The sequence below is a fragment of the Danio rerio genome, chromosome 3 (genome assembly GCF_052040795.2).
Source record: "Danio rerio strain M-AB ecotype USA chromosome 3, GRCz13ab, whole genome shotgun sequence".
Lineage (NCBI taxonomy): Eukaryota > Metazoa > Chordata > Actinopteri > Cypriniformes > Danionidae > Danio > Danio rerio.
The window spans coordinates 27,958,609-27,980,177 of record NC_141023.1 but is presented as its reverse complement, the minus strand read 5'-3'; the positions used below and the strand labels follow the sequence as shown (position 1 = coordinate 27,980,177).

The 21,569-nt window shown below is 37.1% G+C and overlaps 1 protein-coding gene and 1 long non-coding RNA gene across 5 annotated transcripts in view; both read right to left on the bottom strand.

The window, feature by feature from the left end:
• The window catches only part of septin12 (septin 12), a 124,890-nt gene that overhangs the window by 101,044 nt on the left and 2,277 nt on the right, over positions 1-21,569 (bottom strand). The window contains exon 2 of the mRNA XM_087244565.1: positions 8,509-9,810. Coding sequence (XP_087100691.1) covers positions 8,509-9,810 — 1,302 coding nt within the window. The remainder of the gene's footprint in view (positions 1-8,508; positions 9,811-21,569) is intronic.
• On the bottom strand, positions 13,603-17,771 carry LOC147845642 (uncharacterized). 4 transcript variants are annotated; one of them, XR_015480866.1, is made up of 8 exons: positions 17,693-17,771; positions 17,382-17,419; positions 17,053-17,087; positions 16,806-16,859; positions 16,383-16,499; positions 16,174-16,277; positions 15,534-15,608; positions 13,603-15,115 (listed from the first exon to the last, which is right to left on the bottom strand). It is a non-coding gene; the product is annotated as an uncharacterized LOC147845642 (long non-coding RNA). The 4 variants fall into 4 exon arrangements; XR_015480867.1 differs by lacking the exon at positions 13,603-15,115 and having other exon boundaries at positions 15,477-15,608; positions 16,806-16,872; XR_015480868.1 differs by lacking the exon at positions 13,603-15,115 and having other exon boundaries at positions 15,477-15,608; positions 17,053-17,080.

The window sequence follows — 21,569 nt, the reverse complement described above, 5'->3', positions numbered from 1 at the left end:
CACTTTAAGCTTTATAGAAGTGTCTTGAAAAATATCTAGTAAAATATTATTTACTGTCATCATGGCAAAGATAAAATAAATCAGTTATTAGAAATGAGTTATTAAAACTATTTTGTTAAGAAATGTGTTAAAAAATCTCTCCATTAAACTGAAATTGGGAAAAATAAACAAGGGGGTGAATAATTCAGGGGGGGTAATAATTTTGATTTTAACTGTATAATGAATATTAATATAATATTATGAATAATAAATAAACAAAATAAGTACTGGTGCATCCCTTGAACTGATGGCATTTCGCAATCAATGGCACAGCTGCTCTAAGCAGTAAAAAAATTAACCCAAATATTTCAGGAGGACCCCTCTAAGGGACAGGCCTTTATTAGACCTTTATGAATGATGTGAATTCTGTGGAGAATCTGCGGCAGCAGATTCTGCGCAGACTTATTCTGTGAGGAATGTCGATCACGACCAAATTTAATCTTCATGCCTTAAACTGGATGACCTGTTATCTCAAGCAATTTCTCCTTAAAACGTGGATTTGCCTTCTTCTACGACCCTTTTTAAATGCAGCTGATGAATGTGAGGGCATACACTAGATTTAAAAGCTTATCCTTCAGTTATCAACATTGACTTTGCTTGCTTGGAGGATTACGATGAGGTCAAATGTGACCCAGAGGGGCATATTTTCCTTTCATGGAAATGAGTGCTATCATGTTCAACTGTACTCACTCACAGGCAATACCTTTGCACGTGAAATAAACATTACAGAGCACCTGAAGGTTGCTATGGTAATTTGCGAAGAAAAAAAAAGCGCCACTAGACTTAATACTAGGTTGCTGTGGAATGGCAACACGCACACACAATGCCGCTCAAACACTGCTCATCCCTCCACCGCCTCAGACAGCATGCACAGGTAATAAATCACAGATGACAGCAGGCTAAATTATGCTAAATTGGGAGAAGACATATCCAAATCTTTCTCAGGAGAGCACCAGGTTCACACACGGATAAATGTCCTGGTAAACAGGCAAGTCGATCCCATTACTGACCCACCTCTATGGGCCCAAGATAAGAATACTGCTGCTTGTTAATGTTGTCTTATCTGCTAAGGAAACACATTTCCTTCACAATACAAAAGAAGCTGATACGATTAGAAATGGCACCAAATATGGACCATAAACAGACTTTAAAAAAAAGCACAGAAGGCTTCTATTGACTATATAAAATGTCACTCTTGCTCTATGAACCAGGTCCATTTAAAAACACTAAACTCAAAGAAAGGCGATCAACGACTTGTACAAAGCCAAGCATTCTCTTGTTCTCGTTCTATGCTGGAGGGGATAATGGGAGGGTGGCCTTAAACATCTGCTTGGGAAGAATTTATTCCCTAAATCATTGTCATTAGATCCAGAATAAATTGTGCTGTAAAAGGGAGCAAAGAGCTTTCAGCCTTCATCAGACATGTGGAGACATGAAGCCAAGACGTAGGAGATGGGGGAGCAAGGATAGAAAGACTTGTACGAAGAAAGAGAGAGAAGGAAAAAATCATTTTGAATGGATTTCAATACTGTAAAATGCAGAAAGCAGCACTTTGACTGATGTGAAAAAATAGCGAGGTTAATGGAATTTTACACTCCGGATATGTGAGGAACTTCTAAGGTCACCGCGATGAAAAGAAACAAGTCATCAGCACATCAGCAGACTGCAGACGTGCTTTATTTTACCACATAAGTAGCTGTGGTGGTTTCAGAAGAGAATCCATCGTCTGTTCTGGAGGTCTTGCTGTATTTATGAGCAGCTTCAAAGATGATTTCACTCACTCTCTCTCTTTATCTATCTGTTAGAGGGAGAGAGTGTATGAAGGCCCTTTGGCTGTTTTTGTTGTCGTGTTTTTTTAGTAGCAAAACATCTCGAAGCAGAAGGGAGTGATAGCAAAACAATAATTTAAGCAGCTAACATGCATTAGCGGAACGTTTTCGTTTTTACAGCCAGTTGTAACATGACTTTTACGAGACTTACTATATATCTACACTACCTGACAAAAGTCTTGTTGTTGATCCCAGTTGTAAGAGCAAAAAAAATATAACTTGACTTCTAGTTGATCATTTGGAAAAGTGGCAGAAGGTAAATTTTTTCGATGAATCGTCTGCATCCCAATCATCACAAATACTGCAGAAGACCTATTGGAACCCGCATGGACCCAAGATTCACACAGAAATCGGTCAAGTTTGGTAAATGAAATATCATGGTTTGAGGTTATATTCAGTATGGGGGCATGTGAGAAATCTGCAGAGTGAATGGCAACATCAACAGCCTGAGGTATATAGACATTTGTGCAGCCCAATCTATTACAAACCACAGGAGAGGGCAAATTCTTTAAAAGTATAGCGCCACTTCTCATACTTCAACCTCTAAATCAAAGTTCATGAAAGTAAAGAAGGTTAAGATGCTCCAGGATTGGCCAGCCCAGTCACCTGAGCATGAGCATGTCTGGGATAAGATGAAGGAGGAGTCATTAAAGATGAATTCAAAGAATCTTGATGAACTCTAGGAGTCCTGCAAGAACGCTTTCTTTGCCATTTCAGATGACTTCATGAATAAGTTATTTGAGTCATTGCAGAGATGTATGAATGCAGTCATCTAAGCTCATGGGAGTCGTACACAATATTAATTCTTATTTCACTGCATCATGATTTTATAGTCTATACTGTACATTTGTTTTCTGTTGATCATATTTTATTGTGGTAAAATAAGTGTAATCAAGAGGTCTTCGCCTTGAATACAAGCTACTTCTGATACCAAATGAGCAATTAGAAGTCGTTATTATTTGTTGTTCCCCAAACTTGGATAGGTAACAGGACTTTTGTCAGGTAGTGTATATTAGTGTTAGACTTCAATAATTGTGAAGAACAAAGAAACAAAAAGCATAAAACCTGCATCAAGGTCTGCATAACTGGTAAAATGCCTTTCAATCATATGTATCCAACCACAAGACAAATTCTTAGATCAAAACTGTACTTTCTTGGGTTACAATATTTTCTTTAATGTCAGCTTATTGTATAGACAAACTAAAGTAAGCAATATGAGCTTTTAAAGGTGTAAAAACAAAACAAAACAAAACAGTGGCTCTGTACTGCTACTCAAAACATAGCTCTGTTTAGTAGAGAATTCCGACCAGCTAAGCATAGCAACACTGGCTCAACCAATGATGTGAATTTGGGGGCTGGGCTGTGTTTTTGGTGGAAGATGAGAAAAATTCACATTAAAAATTTGATATTATATTTTGCAATTATTTTTGATGCTGAGCTATCAAGTCATTTCTATGTTTGTTTGTTTGGGAATTCCTACTGTACCAGCAACAGCTTAGTAACACTCAACCAATGATGTGAATTGGAGGGCTGGCTCATTGGTTTGGTTTTGCCAACAGAAGATGTGAAAACAATATTTGTTTACTCACATTCAACATTGAAGCAATTATTAAAGGTATAGTTCACTCAAAATTACAATTGTGCCATTATTAACCTATAAAATGTTTTTGTTTGTCTATAAAATGTGTGTGTGTGTGTGTGTGTGTGTGTGTGTGTGTGTGTGTGTGTGTGTGTGTGTGTGTGTGTGTGTGTGTTTGTGTGTTTGTGTGTTTGTGTATAAAATAATAGATTTTGAGCAATGTTAGAAACTTGTTATCATTAACTTCCATACTTTCATAATATTTGGAAAAACTGATATTGCAATGTTTCATTTACTGCAATATATATATTACGATATGAATGCCATTTCAATAAATGACTTGAACTGCTTGTAAAGACTGAGATTATTGTGTAGAGGTGCGTATCTGCATAAAGTATAATTAAATTAAAATGACAAGCAAAGTTAAATACAACAGACAATGCAAATAAACAATGATTTATGATTGTCTGGTGAGTCAAACAGAAATCAGAAGCAGAAATTAAGTAATCACTTAACAGTAATAAATAATAATAATAATAATAATAATAATAATAATAATAATAATAATAATAATAATACTAATGGGGCGAAGCAGTGGCGCAGTAGGTAGTGATGTCGCCTCATAGCAAGAAGGTCGCTGATTCGATCCTTGGCTCAGTTGGCGTTTCTGTTTGGAGTTTGCATGTTCTCCCTGCATTCGCGTGGGTTTCCTCTGGGTGCTCCGGTTTCCTCCACAGTCCAAAGACATGCGGTTCAGGTGAATTGGGTAGGCTAAATTGTCCGTAGTGTATGAGTGAGTGTGAATGAGTGTTTGTGGATGTTTCTCAGAGATGGGTTGCGGCTGGAAGGGCATCCGCTGCGTAAAAATGTGCTGAATAAGTTGGCGGATCATTCAGCTGTGGCGACCCCAGATTAATAAAGGGATTAAGCCGACAAGAAAATGATGATGATAATATTAATAATAACACAATAATATCGTTTCAATTGAATATAAAATGTACAATTAAGCTTTAAGCTACAAGTGTTTAATTTATTGTGCCCAAATGTTTAAGGTTTTACAGCTAGGCCTTAAAAACACATGCAGATAATAAACTTTCACTTGAAGGTTAAAATTTGAGATTACTCCACCTTGTTGTGAATTGTATTGTCTGGTCAACAACAGGCCTGACTACATTGCAGATCTCTGTGATGTGACTATTGCAGACTCGCACATTGCAATATCGATGCTGAAACGATTTAATGTGTAGCCCCATTCCATAGTATTTTTCTTGTACTTGGGATGTTAATGGTAGCAGGATTCAAAAAATCTTTTCTCGTGTTCAACACAAACATACATACAAACATTGGTTTTAAAACAAGTCAAGGGTGAGTAAATCATGGCATAATTTCTCTATTTTTGTGAACTATCACTTTAGGACAATTTAAAAGCTTCTGACTTTGACCAATTAAAACAATATGGAGACACAAATGACAATCCCCACTATCCCTACTGTTGCACTTTTGTATTTTAGGATAATAATGATTTTGATGGCTTATGTGACTAATAATAACATCTTTACTGACAGCTTAAATGAACTGGGAAGCCCTGAAGTCCCAGGACAGCTATAAACACAGTTGGGAGTGTGTCGTGTGTTTGGTCTCAACAGTGAATGATCTTTTCTGTTGTTATCACAGGAAACACTGCAGAGGGCCTACATGTAGCTCAATAATGGGTGGATGAAGTAAGGCCTAAATATATCCCCATTCCAAAAAATAAAACAAGCCATAATGCACATGGAACATGATGAAAACATGGGCGGGTATTTCCCATTGGCTTTGAAAAGGATACATCCGCTACATTCGAACACATAGTTGTGCCCACTGAAAAACACAGCCTGAAGTAGATAGCATGACACAAACATCACCCACATCCCAGACTTCCAGTGATGCAACCACTGGGAAGTCGGTTTCATCCGAACCCATCAGCACAGCCTTTCAAGCTCAACCATCTGACAAACAGCAAACAGCATGGTACAGCCTGAGGTGCAAGCCCGGGGCAGCACCTATTTTGCCACATTTCCTAACACTGAAAATTGTAAATCACTGTGTAAATGAAGTCATGTTTATGTTTCAGAGATGTTTCAGCGTGGGGGCTGGCTGCCTGGGATCTGTGCAGATGTCAAGACGCCCACCCTGATGTTAGCTTACTTGTGAGACTCAAAACCAGCACTGCTAGAATAGCTGCACAAGTAGGATCAATGAGTCCAAACATAGTTGCAGGCGCCCACTGATTCCCTCCAGTTCAATGCTCTCTGTTTTCTCAGGTCAGAAAATACACCCCTCTCCCCTCTGCAACATGACCTCAGGAAGTGAAGGCGGAGGGGAAAACACAACAAAAAGAAGCAAATATACAACATGTGGAGACAAAGATTTCCCAACTATCTATAGATCTATCGACATGTCTTTTTGTTTCAAAATTATCTAACTTAACTATAGTTTGTGGCACACCAAATTAACATTAATCATATTGTTATTTATCTGGATCCAACATGCAGGTAACTATTTTATCGTTTTTACTATTTCCCAGAGGTGTAGCAAACCAAAATTAACTTAACATTAGCAATCAACATTTATTTTAAACATTTAACCACCCTTATCATTATTACTTATCCAAGAAATATAATTTTGTTAGGAAATTAAAATAGGGTTGACTTCAGAACTCAACTTCAGGCTGACGTCAATGTCCAACATCGGACAGATGTTAAATTTTGGTCACTTTCCAACACAACCTAAAAGCATTATTCTATCAACGTCAAATGATGTTACAGCTTGACGTCGTGTGGACATTGCACTATGACGTCTATCAGATATTTATATTTTGGTTGCCATGCCTGATGAATAAAAGTCAAGTGTTTGAAGTTACTATGACGTTGGTTTAAGACAGGGCTATTCAATTGGCGGCACACAGGCCGAACTTGGCTCCGAGGCAATTTGTTCCGGCCCTTTAAATAGTGTGACAAAAAATGTAGAAAAAATCAAAAATAAATTTAGTCAAGTCGAAAATCGACCACTCATTTGGGATGGTTTTCATGAACTGGTCTCCATGACAAACTAATTGAATAGCCCTGGATTAAGACGTTGGATTTTGGTCACTTTCCAACCTAAAATCAACCAAATATCAATGTCATTTCACATCTTTATTGGACATTAAAATAACATTTTCCTTAGATTCTGGCAACCTATACCTAACCTAATATGAACATCTTATGATGTGGCGTGTCTGCTGTGTCTATAGACTACCTGCTTCTAAGCCACTTTTTTTGATATTTTCAGCTTTTCACAGAGATATCATTAGTCCTATTTTGAGTATGCTAATGCAAACGCTTTTGTAGCTACGCCTTCTTTTAAAAAGCCTGGATGCACAATCTCATTTGAATTTAAAGTGACAGTCACCAAAACAGCACAATTTAGATCAAAGCCTAAAGGGGAAGTTTTAAAAGGTTCTGAAACATTATTTGTGGTTTATTTTGAATGAAAATTTCACATACACATTTTATAGACATTATAAAATTATTTTACACCGTAAAAATGGGCATAATAGGTCTTCCTTAACTACAATTCTGTGGATGTAAAATAAACGTTAATATGAGTAGGCTATCTTTAATGTTATTTTTTCAAACATATGGTAAAACGACACAAAAATATTAGGCCAATGTGTATGTTTACTATTGGTTGAAATGCTAAATTTTGTATAGACTTGGAATGAATTTAAATATATCCTGGTTGTAAATTCACAGTAGGTAACGACATCCATAAAGCTATTTATAATTCATAATATCCATTTTTTTTCACTGGAAAAATGAAACATTTGTCATTATCAGATACCCTCTTGCATTACATTAAACATTATATAGGCTAGAGTAGTTATACTGAACCATTTTCATGCACAACACTTTTTGTTCTCTATAAAAGAAAAAGCATATTAACTGCTTTTCGTAATCATAACTTTGAAATGCGATATGGTCTTATTGCCGTCACTATACCTGAACGTTATTTGCATCTTAATTACCTGTTATTCACAGCCTATGCAGGTTCTGTACATTAGAGTAGACATCATTGGTGGGCATGCGTTCATCCTCTTGGTAGTAAACAAACAGTGTGTCAGCTCATGTGAATCATAAAAAAGTGTGTGTAGGGTCGAATCAAGATCGCAATCTTTTTTTTTTCGAATAATCGTGCAGCCCTAACAAGTAGTAGCAACTTTGTACTCTTTGGGATCTGCTAAATGAATAAATGTAAAGGAAATGTAAATCTTACTTAGCTAGCAATGCTCTAGCTCGATACAGATTTGACACCATAAATGGCTAAATACGTGATGACCATGGTGTTGAATATCATCGATATTTGCTTTATACTATTTGATACCTTTGATATCACCAAGACTCATTCTAAAATCATTATTGTCAATTGTAAGTGTAAATTATGTAAATCCATACATAAGAACATAATTATGGAGCCAAGACTCCAAGTCCTGTCTAAATTGGTGAATGAAGCAGGGATCTTTGCATTGGGTGAGATCACAGTAGCAGAGAATGACACATCTGAGAAATTTAACTGTATAAGGGGCTGATTCTGTAGCCTCTGGCAGCATTCGACTAAGCTATGTCTGCCAGGGATCACTTTACTGGGTAGGCAGTGATGACAGGCTCCCCTGAACTGTTATCACTGTTTGTACTCAACTATTTGTTGATATGCCAGGAATTCCTACTTTTCTGTCTTTTTCCCTGACTCCCAACAGTCTTTTTTCTACAGTACGTCAGTAAGGTGCGAAAAGACAGCTGTGATGACAGCAGCACTTCAAGTAAAGTGCTGCCTTTAGACCCATACAGTTCTGTTTATTTAACTAATCATATTCATTGCAAAGGGCATACCTCCCATTTTAAGTGAACACTCAACAGAAAAATCTACCACTGCTCAGACCATCTAGCATTGACAGAGTTCTTCTATTCAATGTTACTCAAGTATTCAGAAGATTAGTTATTATGAAAAATGAACTGAAATAACAAGAATAATACACCTTACCTTCCAATCTCTTAAGCTCCTTGCAGTGTATTGCCGGTGAGCCTTTCTTGATTCCATTAATTATGGGCATGACAGGACTTGGGTCAGACACTGGCACTTTAGTCTCCACTCTGGAAAAAGAGGCAATACGCTGTAATATGGAACCCACACTCTCTTTGGCATGGATATCGTTGTGATCGATTTCATTGCTGATCTCCATCTGTCTTGACACGAATGGTGAGGCAGGGGCAACCTGGACCACTTGGGGCTTTGAGACCATGTTGAACTGAGGAGTCTGGGCTGGAGACAGCGGCACAGGAGATTCGCTAATATTTGGTACTGGAATAGCTCCAGGAGGAGTGATGGGCTCTCTCTTTTCATTGAGGTTGTTGTTGTTGTGTGCTATGGTTAGATCAGTGCTATCCAGGCTACTGATAGATGCACATGGACTTGCAGAGACAGTGGGACTGTAGGATATCATCTGGAAACTTGTAGGTGGTTTAGGTGCTCCCAGAGATTCTGTCTGAGACTTGAAGACTAGGTTGTCGAGGTCAAGAGGGAACTTGTTTAGGCGAATTGGATCTTTAGGTTTAGGAGACTGATTGTTGAGAGGGGAGTCCCTTGCAAAGGTACTGCTGTTGTGTATGTTATGGGGGCTCCACTGTGGACCTGTATTTGTGAATCGTGATCCAGGGGAAATCATTCGTTTAGTTCCTGCAGTCTCCATCTGCAGTTCCAGAGAAGGCATGGAGCCATGGCTAATACCTATGGGTTCAGTTGGGATAACAAGAGGACCCTCCATCTCTGAGTGGAACATGTTGCCATGGGAGGAAAACTTTTTTAGAGCAGGGCTTCCTAAACGCTGAGACTTGAACTCTCCGACACCTACAGGGCTCTGTGGAGGGCTTGTGTAGGAGCATAATTTAGAAGAGGCCTGGTACTCCAGACTGGAAGAGGAGCTATGGAGACTGTCATTATCACTTCCTGGTCCTGAAGATGAAATGAAGCCATTTGGGTTGAATTTGTTTTGAAAGGAGGCAGCTCTGTTGATACCAGAGTTTGCATTGATAGTGGGCTTTCCCATTGTCCCTCGGTTGAAGGAGAGACTGGACACCATTCTATTTTTCATAACTGGGCTCTGGGCGGGACTGCAGCTAATATTAATCCTGGAGCGGTAAGGAGGAGACATCTGGTTCCCAGGAATCCTCACATCATTTGTCTTGTTGAGGATAGCACTTGGGCTGATGGGAGATGTGACAGAAGACGTAGGGGAGAATGCAGGGATCTCATTCACATCATCAATATCAAAGGACCTCTTCAGAGCTGTAGAAGGAAAGAAGGCACAGATTTGATTAATTTTCAGCGTTCATGTGAAGAGGCTCTTGAAGACTCAATGAATAATAAAAGACACATCGAAAATGAGGTATGTTAAATTGTACCTAATAACCAAAGGGGAAAATTCAGTTCCTAAAACACTAGGCTATCATTTTTCACATAATACCTTCCTAAATTGTTGATAATACTGATCATACATCAAAGTTTTGAACTTCTTTCATGATAGAAATAATAAATCAGCTAGGACAGTGATTTCCTGTATTTGATTTAAAGAGGCACTAAAACCTTAAAAGGATACACTTCACGGCGAGGGCAGCCTCGAGCCCTCTCTGAATGGACGCCTGTCAGACAGATTTTTAAGGGCCAAGCCATAATTACAATGGTGTCTGTGCAATCTTGCTCTGAGGGTGATATAACAACTGCAAACAGATATGTTTTATTCTAGCACCTCGGATATGTTTAGTAAGTCGTAAAGACATCAGGGATGTGGTAGAAGAATGCACACAGAAATATCTGCACACTGCAATCTGTCTGAATTTAGTCAATTATTCAGTAGTGCTAAGATAGTTATGAATATATTGAGACTAGACTATTAAGACCATGTTTTTTATTTAAAAAAAAAATTTAACACCACCAACATCAAAAGAGCTTGGAGATCTTCATATCACTCTACATCAACTTTAAAAGTATAATGGCACTTGTGGTCAAATAAAAATAGCCAAGGAAACGTTAGAGATGGTGCAAACAGTCTCTTGTGAGACTAAACGGTAAGTCTACACCTGGAGCATGTAAATTGTGGTGACACTGTATAATCCCCTCATTCTCAGGAGCAGCAACACAAAGCTGAAGGCAAACAGTGCTTTCCGACCTTTTCTCTTTGTGAGAGGCAGTGGCTTTTCCTTCAGCACAAAGGGCCAATTCAAAGACACAGTGTCAGGGGCTGAAGGCTTGGATTACAACAGTCCTTCACCCAGACTGAGAATTCCAGTGGTGAACAGTACAAATGTCCTAACAGCTCTGTGGCGGACCCAATTAGAAGCGGCAGTTAGTGCATTTCATGTAAACATCATCATGCCTTGTATTGGTAATTGATCTAGTCTGTGCTGTAATGCCATGAAGTGCCATTTCAGTCTATCACAGCCTACACGTCATCTTTGGTATATCAAAGACCCAGGTACCATGGCAGGACATTACAGGCAAACCTTGAGATTTTCAAGCCTCTTCAGGTGCTGCCTTGTGTAAACAAGCAGATATCAGTGCGAAGCTATCATAGCATCTCACCCAACAGCTCTGATTTTATCTTTACCCAGCATGGGGCAGGGCTGGAGCCGGGGCCGCCTGTCTTCCTGTAGGGTATGCTACCAATTAGAGTCACGAAGACTACAGGCACTAAATGAAATCACATTTCACGCAGGAACAACCCCGTCTTTTACAGTGAGGAGACCACAGACCCTTTGTTTTAGCTTTGCTGTCATCATCCGCACAGCTGCGAAAGTTTAAGTCTAATTGAATTCCAGCAGCAAGTCCCTTGGCATGTCCATCTGTGCATCCCTTCTGCGTGCAATGTCATTCTCTGCAGCATCCCAGAAGTAATTTAATATGAGAAGAACACCATTAGGGTGCCATTTGATTTAATGTTGAAGAGGTTAAAGTTGCTGTGTGTTCTCTCACAAAAGCACTTTGTGCATTTTGGCAAAGACTCTTTAACTGACTACAGTTTTAGAAAGTGAAAGAAATGACACAATGCAAGGGAGAGACAGCAAACCAAGTGGCACAGTCTAACAGCTTTTTTTTTTACGGTGCAGCACATGCAAGTGTAAACTTGTACTCCCTTTTGACTGAGATAAAAAGGGGCCGGTATCAGGTAATTACTGGCACCCTGTCAAATGCTCAGGAAATAATTACGCTGGCAGCCTAGCGCACCATCTCTGTGCTGTTCAATATTCTTTCTCACAGCTTTGCCGCAGTTTAATCCTCTCTGTTAACACATGGAGCAGCACAATGCTTGCACAATCTGATAAAGGAGAGGAACCCGAGAAGCTCCTTTTTCCCCGTGCTCTCTTTTTCCTCACCACTGAGCCTTGTTTCTCCTCTGGATCAAGACTGCAGCATGTTATGGCTTTTTGGGAAAAAGGAATGGATCTTAATTCACCCTGTGATAATTTTATGCTTCCCATGAAAGGATTTGTTTACATTCGATCATTAAGTGCATTTTAGCCCCTTTTGTAATTTCCTTGTATCTAGGTTCAGTATAGCTTGGGACCGTTTGAGCCCTAAAACCGTTTAACTAACAGACTAAATAAACTCAGATTTTAGATTTTACCTTTTGGTAACTGAAACATGATTAATAAAGTTTCACATACACTCAGGACCATGCAGTTTGTGGTTTTATGACACTTGCAGCTATGCTACTTTGGACCTAAGGTTTATGGCAAGGCGTTGCAAGGCAAATAGAAAAAAGCCTGGGGATGAGTGTAAAGGGAACACAACACAATACATTCATGTCTATACCAATGACAATTCTGATAATCCCATTCAGATTAAAGTGCAGGTAGAAATTTATTGTGCCATAAATAATTATGGCTTTATTCAATACCCGATGTCCCTCAGAGGGAAAGTTTTAAAGCACATCGTTGGCCAGTAGGTGGTGGGGTGATAGGGGGGCAAGTATAGGCCTGTTGTGCTTTTCCATCCCCCAACATCACATTCCTTACAGGTATTCTCAGACGACCCCTTGAAACACCACCCTAAGCACATAGCTCAGACGTTGCTTGGACCACCTCTGCAAAGGCACATCTGGAAGCTGAATTCCGAGCTGCCATTTTCAGAATTGCAGTGATGCGAATAAGGCACTGCTTTTACACCCCGAGGGGCCATGAAACACTTTCACACAGTTACAGACAGTCTCTAATGCATCGTTGAATTTAGCTTCTCTATCATCCTGATCTAATATAACAGCATGAGCCATTCAACACCAGTGTGCTTTCATTACCATTTGAAATTGGGCATCTTATGTTCCAAATGGGTATAAAGAGTAAAACAAGTGTGAAAAACGGTACCCATGGCTGATAATGGCATTTAATGGGCACCATTCCACATATCCTCTATATGCAGTGTCAACTGTCAGGAAATTATACAGAAAACATGCCTGAGCCACTTTGTGCTCTCCTGGATTCCCCTTTCTTTCTAATTATAACTTGTCAGATTTTAGTAGAATTTGATACAAGTTAAATATCTCAAAAATTAGAATGTACTGTACTTTCAAATAATGGCAAAAGGGCACCCTTTCATACACTTTTGTTTGGAGTAGACCAAGAAAGAAAAGAAAATATAAACATATTACTTAATACAATACCTCCACAAACCTCCACTTTAGGCATGAAACGATACCGTTGTAAAGGTATATTGTGGTTTGGAAAAGTCAAGGTTTTAAAACCGCCAAAACTTTCTGCTATACTGTTTGTATGGTATATGTAAGATTTATTTTTTTAGACAATGCTATCTCTAACAGAAACTATATTCAAAGACGCCATTTTAAATTGTAAATAAATCTGTGTTTTTTAAACTAATGAAGACAGCAGAAGTCAATGATTCATTTGAATTATTTAGCCTGACATGTTTAGCTACTGTTCCAAAATATTTAAAATGTTTCTTAATATAAAATATTTTTGTGTTTAAAGGGGGAAAAGTTTTTATTTTTTACCCAGACATTTAAAAAAAGTAACACAATACCGCGAAGCTGTGATATTTTTATTTTATTTTATTTTTATTTTATTTATTATCATACCGTCAGAATTTTATACAGGCCCATGCCTACTCCATTTATAACCAAATGCTCTGGAAAGATGAAATTATAATCAGGGTTTTATGAAACAGCCACATAATGGATTAAGAAGGTATGCATGCATAAGAGTCTCTGACATGCAGCCAAGGCAAAAGGGGCAAGTTACTGTAATTGCCCCCTAGGATTTAACTCAAACAATTAAGTATCTATGACTAGCATAAAATTCAATATAAAAAGCTTGCCATTGCCGCAGCTATTTTTTGAAGCGGTATTTGCTGAAGCAGAGAGAACAGATAACATCTCCGAATGACACCAGAAGGTCAAGTGTTTCCTTAAATGCCACATTTCTAGAGTTGAAGTTCAGGGTCAATTTGTGTGTCATGTTGAGTGATTTTATGCACACAAGAATTCAATAACTTAACTTAGAAGTTCATTTTTTTCCTTTACCCAGAAGGATTCACGCACACACACACACACACACACACACACACACACACACACACACACACACACACACACACACACACACACACATACACACAGTACATAGATATTTCATAGAGGCCTTCAAGCTTAGCCTCCCTTATCCTGCAAGGCTTTACCAGGGCCCCTATATCTCCTCAATCTTTATTCTATGACTTCCATAATGCTGTGAGGAATGCATTGACTGAAAAAGCAATGAAAATCAAAGTCTTTTATTTTAATATAGACTTCAGCATAAAACAGTAACATGAGTTAAAAGCATCTGCTTGATCAAAAGTGTAGCCTCAAGATACAGCATATGACGTCTCTAATGATCAGTCTCAAATTACACCACAGGAAAGTTGACTGGTTCTTTCGGACATATTTGCCTTTCCCTCATTTCCACACATTCACATTTACAGGAAATGTATCCGTCATCACCCGCTGAACAGCCATCTCTGTGGATCGCAAAAGTTCATGCCTACACTGTAAAAAATTTGACCTTAAATTCACAGTAAATTACTGGCTAATAATTGCATTACTTTCACAGTAAATTACTGTATGTAAATTCACAGTAAATTATTGTGAGGTAGTTCACAGTAATTTACTGTGGTTTTGTCACATTAAATTATTGTGAAATTACAACCATATATTGTAATTTTACAGTAGATAATAAAGTCCATTACTGTGATTTCACAGTATTATCTTGTAGAATTAACTATATTTTACTGTGAATTTGCAAAACGATTACTGTGATTCAGCAGTAGGTTGCAGTTTAAATACCTGATTTAACTGTAAAGTTAGTTATATCCCGGATTACTGTAATTTAACAGTTTGGTGCTGTAAAATTTCAAAGCAATTTTAGGTCACACAAAAATGAAAATTCTATCTTGATTTACTCACCCTCAGGTTGTTCCAGCTCTGTTAAAAATGATTTTTTTGTTAAACACAGGAATAAAAATATCAAATATTCCTCTTTGTGTCCAAACAACCTGAGGATGCGTAAATGATGACAGAATCTTCATTTTTGGGTGATCTGAGAAGACTCTAAAATCAAAATAAAAACAAACACACATACATTTTACAGATTTATTTAACAGCTTAATGACATCTGTGTAAACATTTCAGAAAACTTTCAAAAGGTGAAGCCTCAAAAAATACTATAAGAACATATTAATAAAAAAAATCTGACATCATATGTAGCATACATATAAAAAGCAGTGCTTCAGAGTGCGCTCTCTCTCTCTCTCTCTCTCATTATATATATATATATATATATATATATATATATATATATATATATATATATATATATATATATATATATATATATATATATATATATATATATATATATATATATATACACACATACACATATACATGAGAGAGAGAGACAAAACTTCTTGCTAAATTAGGCAGTCGTCTATTCAAGGTCAATCATTTTCCTGATAATTTTACACACTTGCTGGTTGATGTGTCTTCTCTGCTTCTTTGACTTCGTCTGTCTTCCATCTCCCAACTGGTGCCCAAAAAGCACCTATAAGCAAAAGGGCAGACAAACAGTTAGCTTCATACAACACTACTGGGACACTACTGCTGCACTACAGAGCAAAATTACTGTTAGCTCAGTTTGAACATGCTGACAATACTGTAGCTCGGTCAAACTGCAATCATTTAAACAAAAACATCTGAAAAACATTTCCATCACAAACACACAATCAAGAACAGTCTAACAACAAATAGTGGTTTTAATGACCTAGGCAGAGCATTTTAAAACAGTTGATTTGATTTACACATTCTGTTTACAGACTATAATCTAATGCTGGGTTCACACTTATTGCAAAGTTAACACATGCATCACAGTACTTGCTCTTGAATACTAGCAGGATGTTTCTTGCATCAAGCTAATTTTTCATGATTTAAATATTTAAATATTAGGAAAATTTTGCAAAAAAAACTACATTTGTGTTGTATTCATTTCAATCAAGTTTTTTGCAAATATTCCAAATATTTTTCAACGTTTTTTGAGGTTCACTTAATTTGCTCAGTAAAAATTTCCCACTATTTATGCATTTGCAATGACTTGCATGTAATCCACTCACCTGAATAGGTAACTTCACATATGGTATAAGAGCCCCATCCTTTTAAAGACAGCTTCCCCTCTGGTCTCCAGCACAGACAAACAAATTGTGTCTGCAACACGGCCCTTTATAACAAGGGGACAAGGGGAGTCATGACTTGTGCTCCAATACATTCCTTGTTTAACCCCCCAAAACAAGCCCTCAGTTACAATATTTATTGTAGACATTACCTTAAATTCCAGAGTGCAAAAGGCATCTTCAGCATACTTCAGTTTCAGACCAGATCCAAAGTCAGTTGTGAAATCCAGGTGAGGTCCCATGACCACTCGACCCTCCAAGGAATAAGACTAAAAGGGGAAAGAAGGACTAAATTAGAGGTGTTTGTGAATAATTAAATTTGTTTGTAGAAACAAAGTTGACATTCCATGCTCTGCCTATTAAAAACCAAGCAAACAAACACACATGCCCAGTAAAATTGCTAATAAAAATAAAAACTATAGTTTAAAAAAATCTTTGTCTAATATTTACTACTACTGGAGGTACTGGTGGAACTTCTGGAAGAAGAAAAGAAGTTTGTACAACAAACTGCTCACAACAAATCTGTGAAAAACCTGACATTTAAAAATCTAATAAAAATGAGGCATCAACATTACCTTTAATAATCAAGCAATGGTTGATTGGTAGCATCAGTGTTTCAACATCAATGGCTGCAAAAAAAATCTGAATATAATAAGAGTAGAATAAGACTCAACCTAACACACACATACTCATATATATATATATATATATATATATATATATATATATATATATATATATATATATATATATATATATATATATATGTTTAGATTGTGATAATGAATTTAGGTTATATTTGTGTGCTCAGAATTTACTCACCTCACACTTCAGCTATTATCAGGTACACCTAAACACTAAAAAATAAAATCTACAATTAGTGACACTATACAATTAGTTCTCATTAGTAAATGTTAGCACTGCATTAACACCAGTGAGAAATATACAATATGTACTGTGTTAGTGTTAGTTTAAAAGAATACAACTGAATTGTATTATAAGCCTAATTTAATAAAACAGTTAAGACTTGTTTCATAATGAGTTTAGTTTATTTAACTAACTTAACGTTAACGTTACAGTGAACAAAATTACCGTACATGATGGTGACTAACGTAACCGTAACGTTAACTTAAGTGAAGGTCAGAGCTTACCTTAACTTTAGTCATTTCACCTTCACTTCAGTCTTGTACTGAAACAGAAAATGCAGTTAACAAGAAGTTAATTAAAGAAAATTCCATTTCTTTTTTCAGGAACTAACGTTAACGTTATGCTAATACCTCAGAGAACACTACAAACACCATCTGGCGTCGTTAATTTCTTGTTTTAAAAAAAGGCGGGCTTAAACCCTGTACGTGCGAGTACAACTAAAGTACTCGGTAAATTCCTGTTAAATGACATGCACTATACAGAAATACACATACAACAATCATTTAACGGACAAAAGTCATATTTTAACCCTTACCGAGGATGAATCCGTTGAGTGAAGAGACGACTCAGGCGTTGTCTGTGGTGATGGCGCTTGTTTGCGTTCGAGTCGAGTCAGTTCTGTTCAATGAATCGGCTCCTTTAAGTGAACAGTAAAGAGTCGAATTCGCCTGAAAACGATTCCGTTTTGTATAATATTGTAAGACGCAAACATATAATTCATTAATATTTCATCAAATTGCTTGGTTCGTGTAGTGCTTGTACACGAATTGCTTGTTGATGACTATGAGCTCATGAACACGTCTGATAAAATATCTGAATCTGATTCAATGTAACACGAGTCCTGAACCGAAGCAGTGCAAAAGTAATATATTGATTGAAATATAAAGTTAATTATTTTCTTCGCCATTCAAAATATTACATATCTCTGACTTCAACAATAAGAATAAAGTTCGTTTGGAGTGTATTGAGAATTATTATTTTTTCCTCCCAGGATTCATTTCACACCAAGCTGCATCAAGCTGTAATGGTGGATGAGAAAGGCACATAATATTATAAATATTGCTTGTAATATGTAATGAAATAAAGTTTTAACACTTTTTCATGCGAGAATGTAGTTCTTCAAAACTCAAATCTGTGGATTGTTAGTAAAGATTGTGTGTAATTTTAAGTGTGTTTTGCCGGTAGCGGAGATCTATGACCTCCAGGCGGTAACGGCGCTCATTACTCATGTATCCGCCGAGAGGCGCCTGTCTTCAGGCTAGACATTGGGACAATTGCCCCGTCTTCGATGGCTCTATATGCGTCCGAAAATGAAGTTTTAACTGTTTTTCATGCTAGACTGTAGTTGTTTAAAACTCTTATCTGTGGTTTATTTATATAGATAAAAAAAAAATTATATATATATATTTAATTCTGAGATTAGTGACCTCCAGGCGATGACAGGTGCCCAATAACATGAAACCGTCTAAAGCAGACATTTACCCTGACATTGAAATAATTGTTGGCTGTTTAACAGTCTTTGGTTTCATTAATTAATCACTTTTTATTCCAGTTTATTATGTTTTGGCTAAGCACACAGTTGTTCATTAAATATTATTTCCTATTCTAAGTTAACTGTATAAAATAAAGGTGCAGTACAACCAAAAAGATGTTGGTAACCAAATCGTTTTGGGGGCTATAACATTCTGTTATTATCTGTTAAAAGTTCATTTGTATTAATTTCTACGTTGAGTTAAAAAAAGGTTTGAATTTCTATAACTAACGTGCAAAAGATATAGCCCTTTTCACAGTAATTTGCTGTAATCATGCTACCTGCCGTAATTTCACAATAAAATTATGAATACAACATATTACTGTGAATTTTTCAGTTAAATACCGTGAAGAGATACTAATGTAATTTACTGTGAAAAATTACAGTAACTTGTTGTGAAAACCTGGAAATTTTTTACAGTGTACAATTAAACTTCTACTGATAAGACACGAATGACTGCATTTCACAGTCGCTTTGCCACAAACAGCCATATGAAAGAACCAAGGATCTCACTATACATCCCACAACATTCCAAGAGGCGTTTTTCCTCTAAATGAACAGCAGTTCTGTCTATCTTCACTCAAGCACATGGCGGCACACTGGTCTCTTGTTCGGGAATGACCCTTTTGGCTGGTTTGAGGTGAAGCAGAAGGAATGTAATGTCCCTCTTGTGGCATCCTCTATAGGAATCACATGGCTTGTTCATGAATCAGAGGCAACTCCAGTGGCCAAACCTAAAAACACTGTGTCTTTTAACACATACACACTTAAATGACAGTAATCCAATCTTCTAGTTAAATTCAAATTTGCCTTGTCACTTTAAGAGCTTGAAGGAACACTCCAATTAGTTTTCTTGTAAATAGGCTCACTTTACAATTCAGCTAGAGTTAAAAGTAGAGTTTTACTATTTTTTAATCTATTCAGTCGAACTACAGGTCTGGCAGGAGCACTTTTAGCTTGGCATAAATCAATGAATCGGATTAGACTATTACAATTCACTCAAAAAAAATTCATAAAGAGTTAAGAATAATTTTTCTATTTAAAGCTTGACCCTTAAGGCTGATTTATACTACTGCGCCAAGTGATTGGCGTGACCCACAGCAAATACCTTGCTAGTTGCCATGCATTTATACTTCTGCACGCTGTTTGTGTTGCTCTGCAATAACACTTCTGAAGCTGGCCTGCAGTAGGCTTTTATGTTCACCTGTGTCAAGTTTCTTCGCTTCGCTGGTGTTTTGTTTTTTTCTGAACACTACCTTAATGTACAAGTATTCAGGAACCAACAGACATGCAACAACTTTAATCATAAAGTAAACACAAAACAAATTTTGTAAGCACTCGCTCCAACAGGTCCGCGCGGTTCTTGGTCCCTCCCACACTTGTAAGTGCTACCAAGCCGACCAATCGCAGAGCTTGCACTACGCGTCGTTAAGACGTGTAGGTATATTTTTTAAGGTATATACATTGAGGTGTGCGTCAGCGTCAGCCATGGCGGGGGCCATTCTACTGACTGATACAATACAGTACATAACAGTACGGGTCGGTAGGGGTCACCTTTATCAGGCTTGTGTTTCCACTTCCTAAAGGGTACCAAGGGTACCTTTGATGTGTGTGATGTACGACAAAGTTTCAGTCAACATAATTCTTGCTCGAGGTAATTTTGCTCAAAGTAAAGCTGTATGGGACGTTCGCATATCATATGTAAAGCACTTCTCACTAAACAGATGCTTTATACACATAAAGACTTGTGTATAAATGTTAATTACTAACTTTTCTATGAACACAAGTAGATTATAACTGCAGATTAATGAAAGGGCGAAATAGCCCACTGTAATGTCTGTGATTAACAATATAAAATAAATAAATGCAACATATATTAACACATACTGTACAGTCTCTGATGGTCCCAATTACAGAAAAACTACACACAACATTCATTTAGTCCTTACTTGGGTTCAAAAACAACATGCAACATATGCTGTAGCCCACAGTATCTTTATCTTTATCGCTCATCTGTATCTTTAATCTTCACCAGCACATGTAACCTCTGTTAGAGAGTAATTCCATCATTCCGAGTTCATAATAGTCCAAAAGGTGATGATAATAGTTAAACATGGCAGTTTGTTAATGTTTTAGGTTGCTGAAAGAATCATTTACTATGTTTTTTTTCGGCTTCCCCTTTGTTTTTTCACACTTTGCTCTCCTGTTTGTCCGTTTCTGAAAGATCGGATTTCAGAAGCACTTCAAATATTACGTGCACATTATTATCATCAACTCAAGAAGTTCATTATTTCAAATATAGATTTGCACACAAGCAATCATGAGCTCTCTGGAGAAAGTGAAACCGCTTGCACTTTTAGATGGCCTCGTATAACAAAAACAAGACAGGACAAATTTTTGGCAGATTGTGGTTGTACATCAAGACAACAACACAGTTTGTTCGAGCTCTGGTCAACAAATGGTTCATTGTTATATGAATATATATATATATATATATATATATATATATATATATATATATATATATATATATATATATATATATATAGTATTAAAATATAATGTCTCGGCTGTGTATTTTAAAATGTCGGTTTCTTTGTTTTTATTTCACTGTTTGTGTAGGCGCTAGTTATGCTTTTCTGTAAACCAATAGCGTTCAGCTGCGCATCTAGCTCCACCTGTTGGTATTCTTTTGTCATGCTAGGTATCCTTTGCAAAGGGGACTCAAATATTGGTATGGTACGGTTCGCTTTCAGGTTCCTTTTAACAGTGGAAACGGCCATAAAAGCATATGGAAACGAATAGTATCGTACCATACCACTGAGTGGAAATGGGCCATAAGAGTGACGTTTAAGAAAATGTATTGTTTTCTTGACCATAT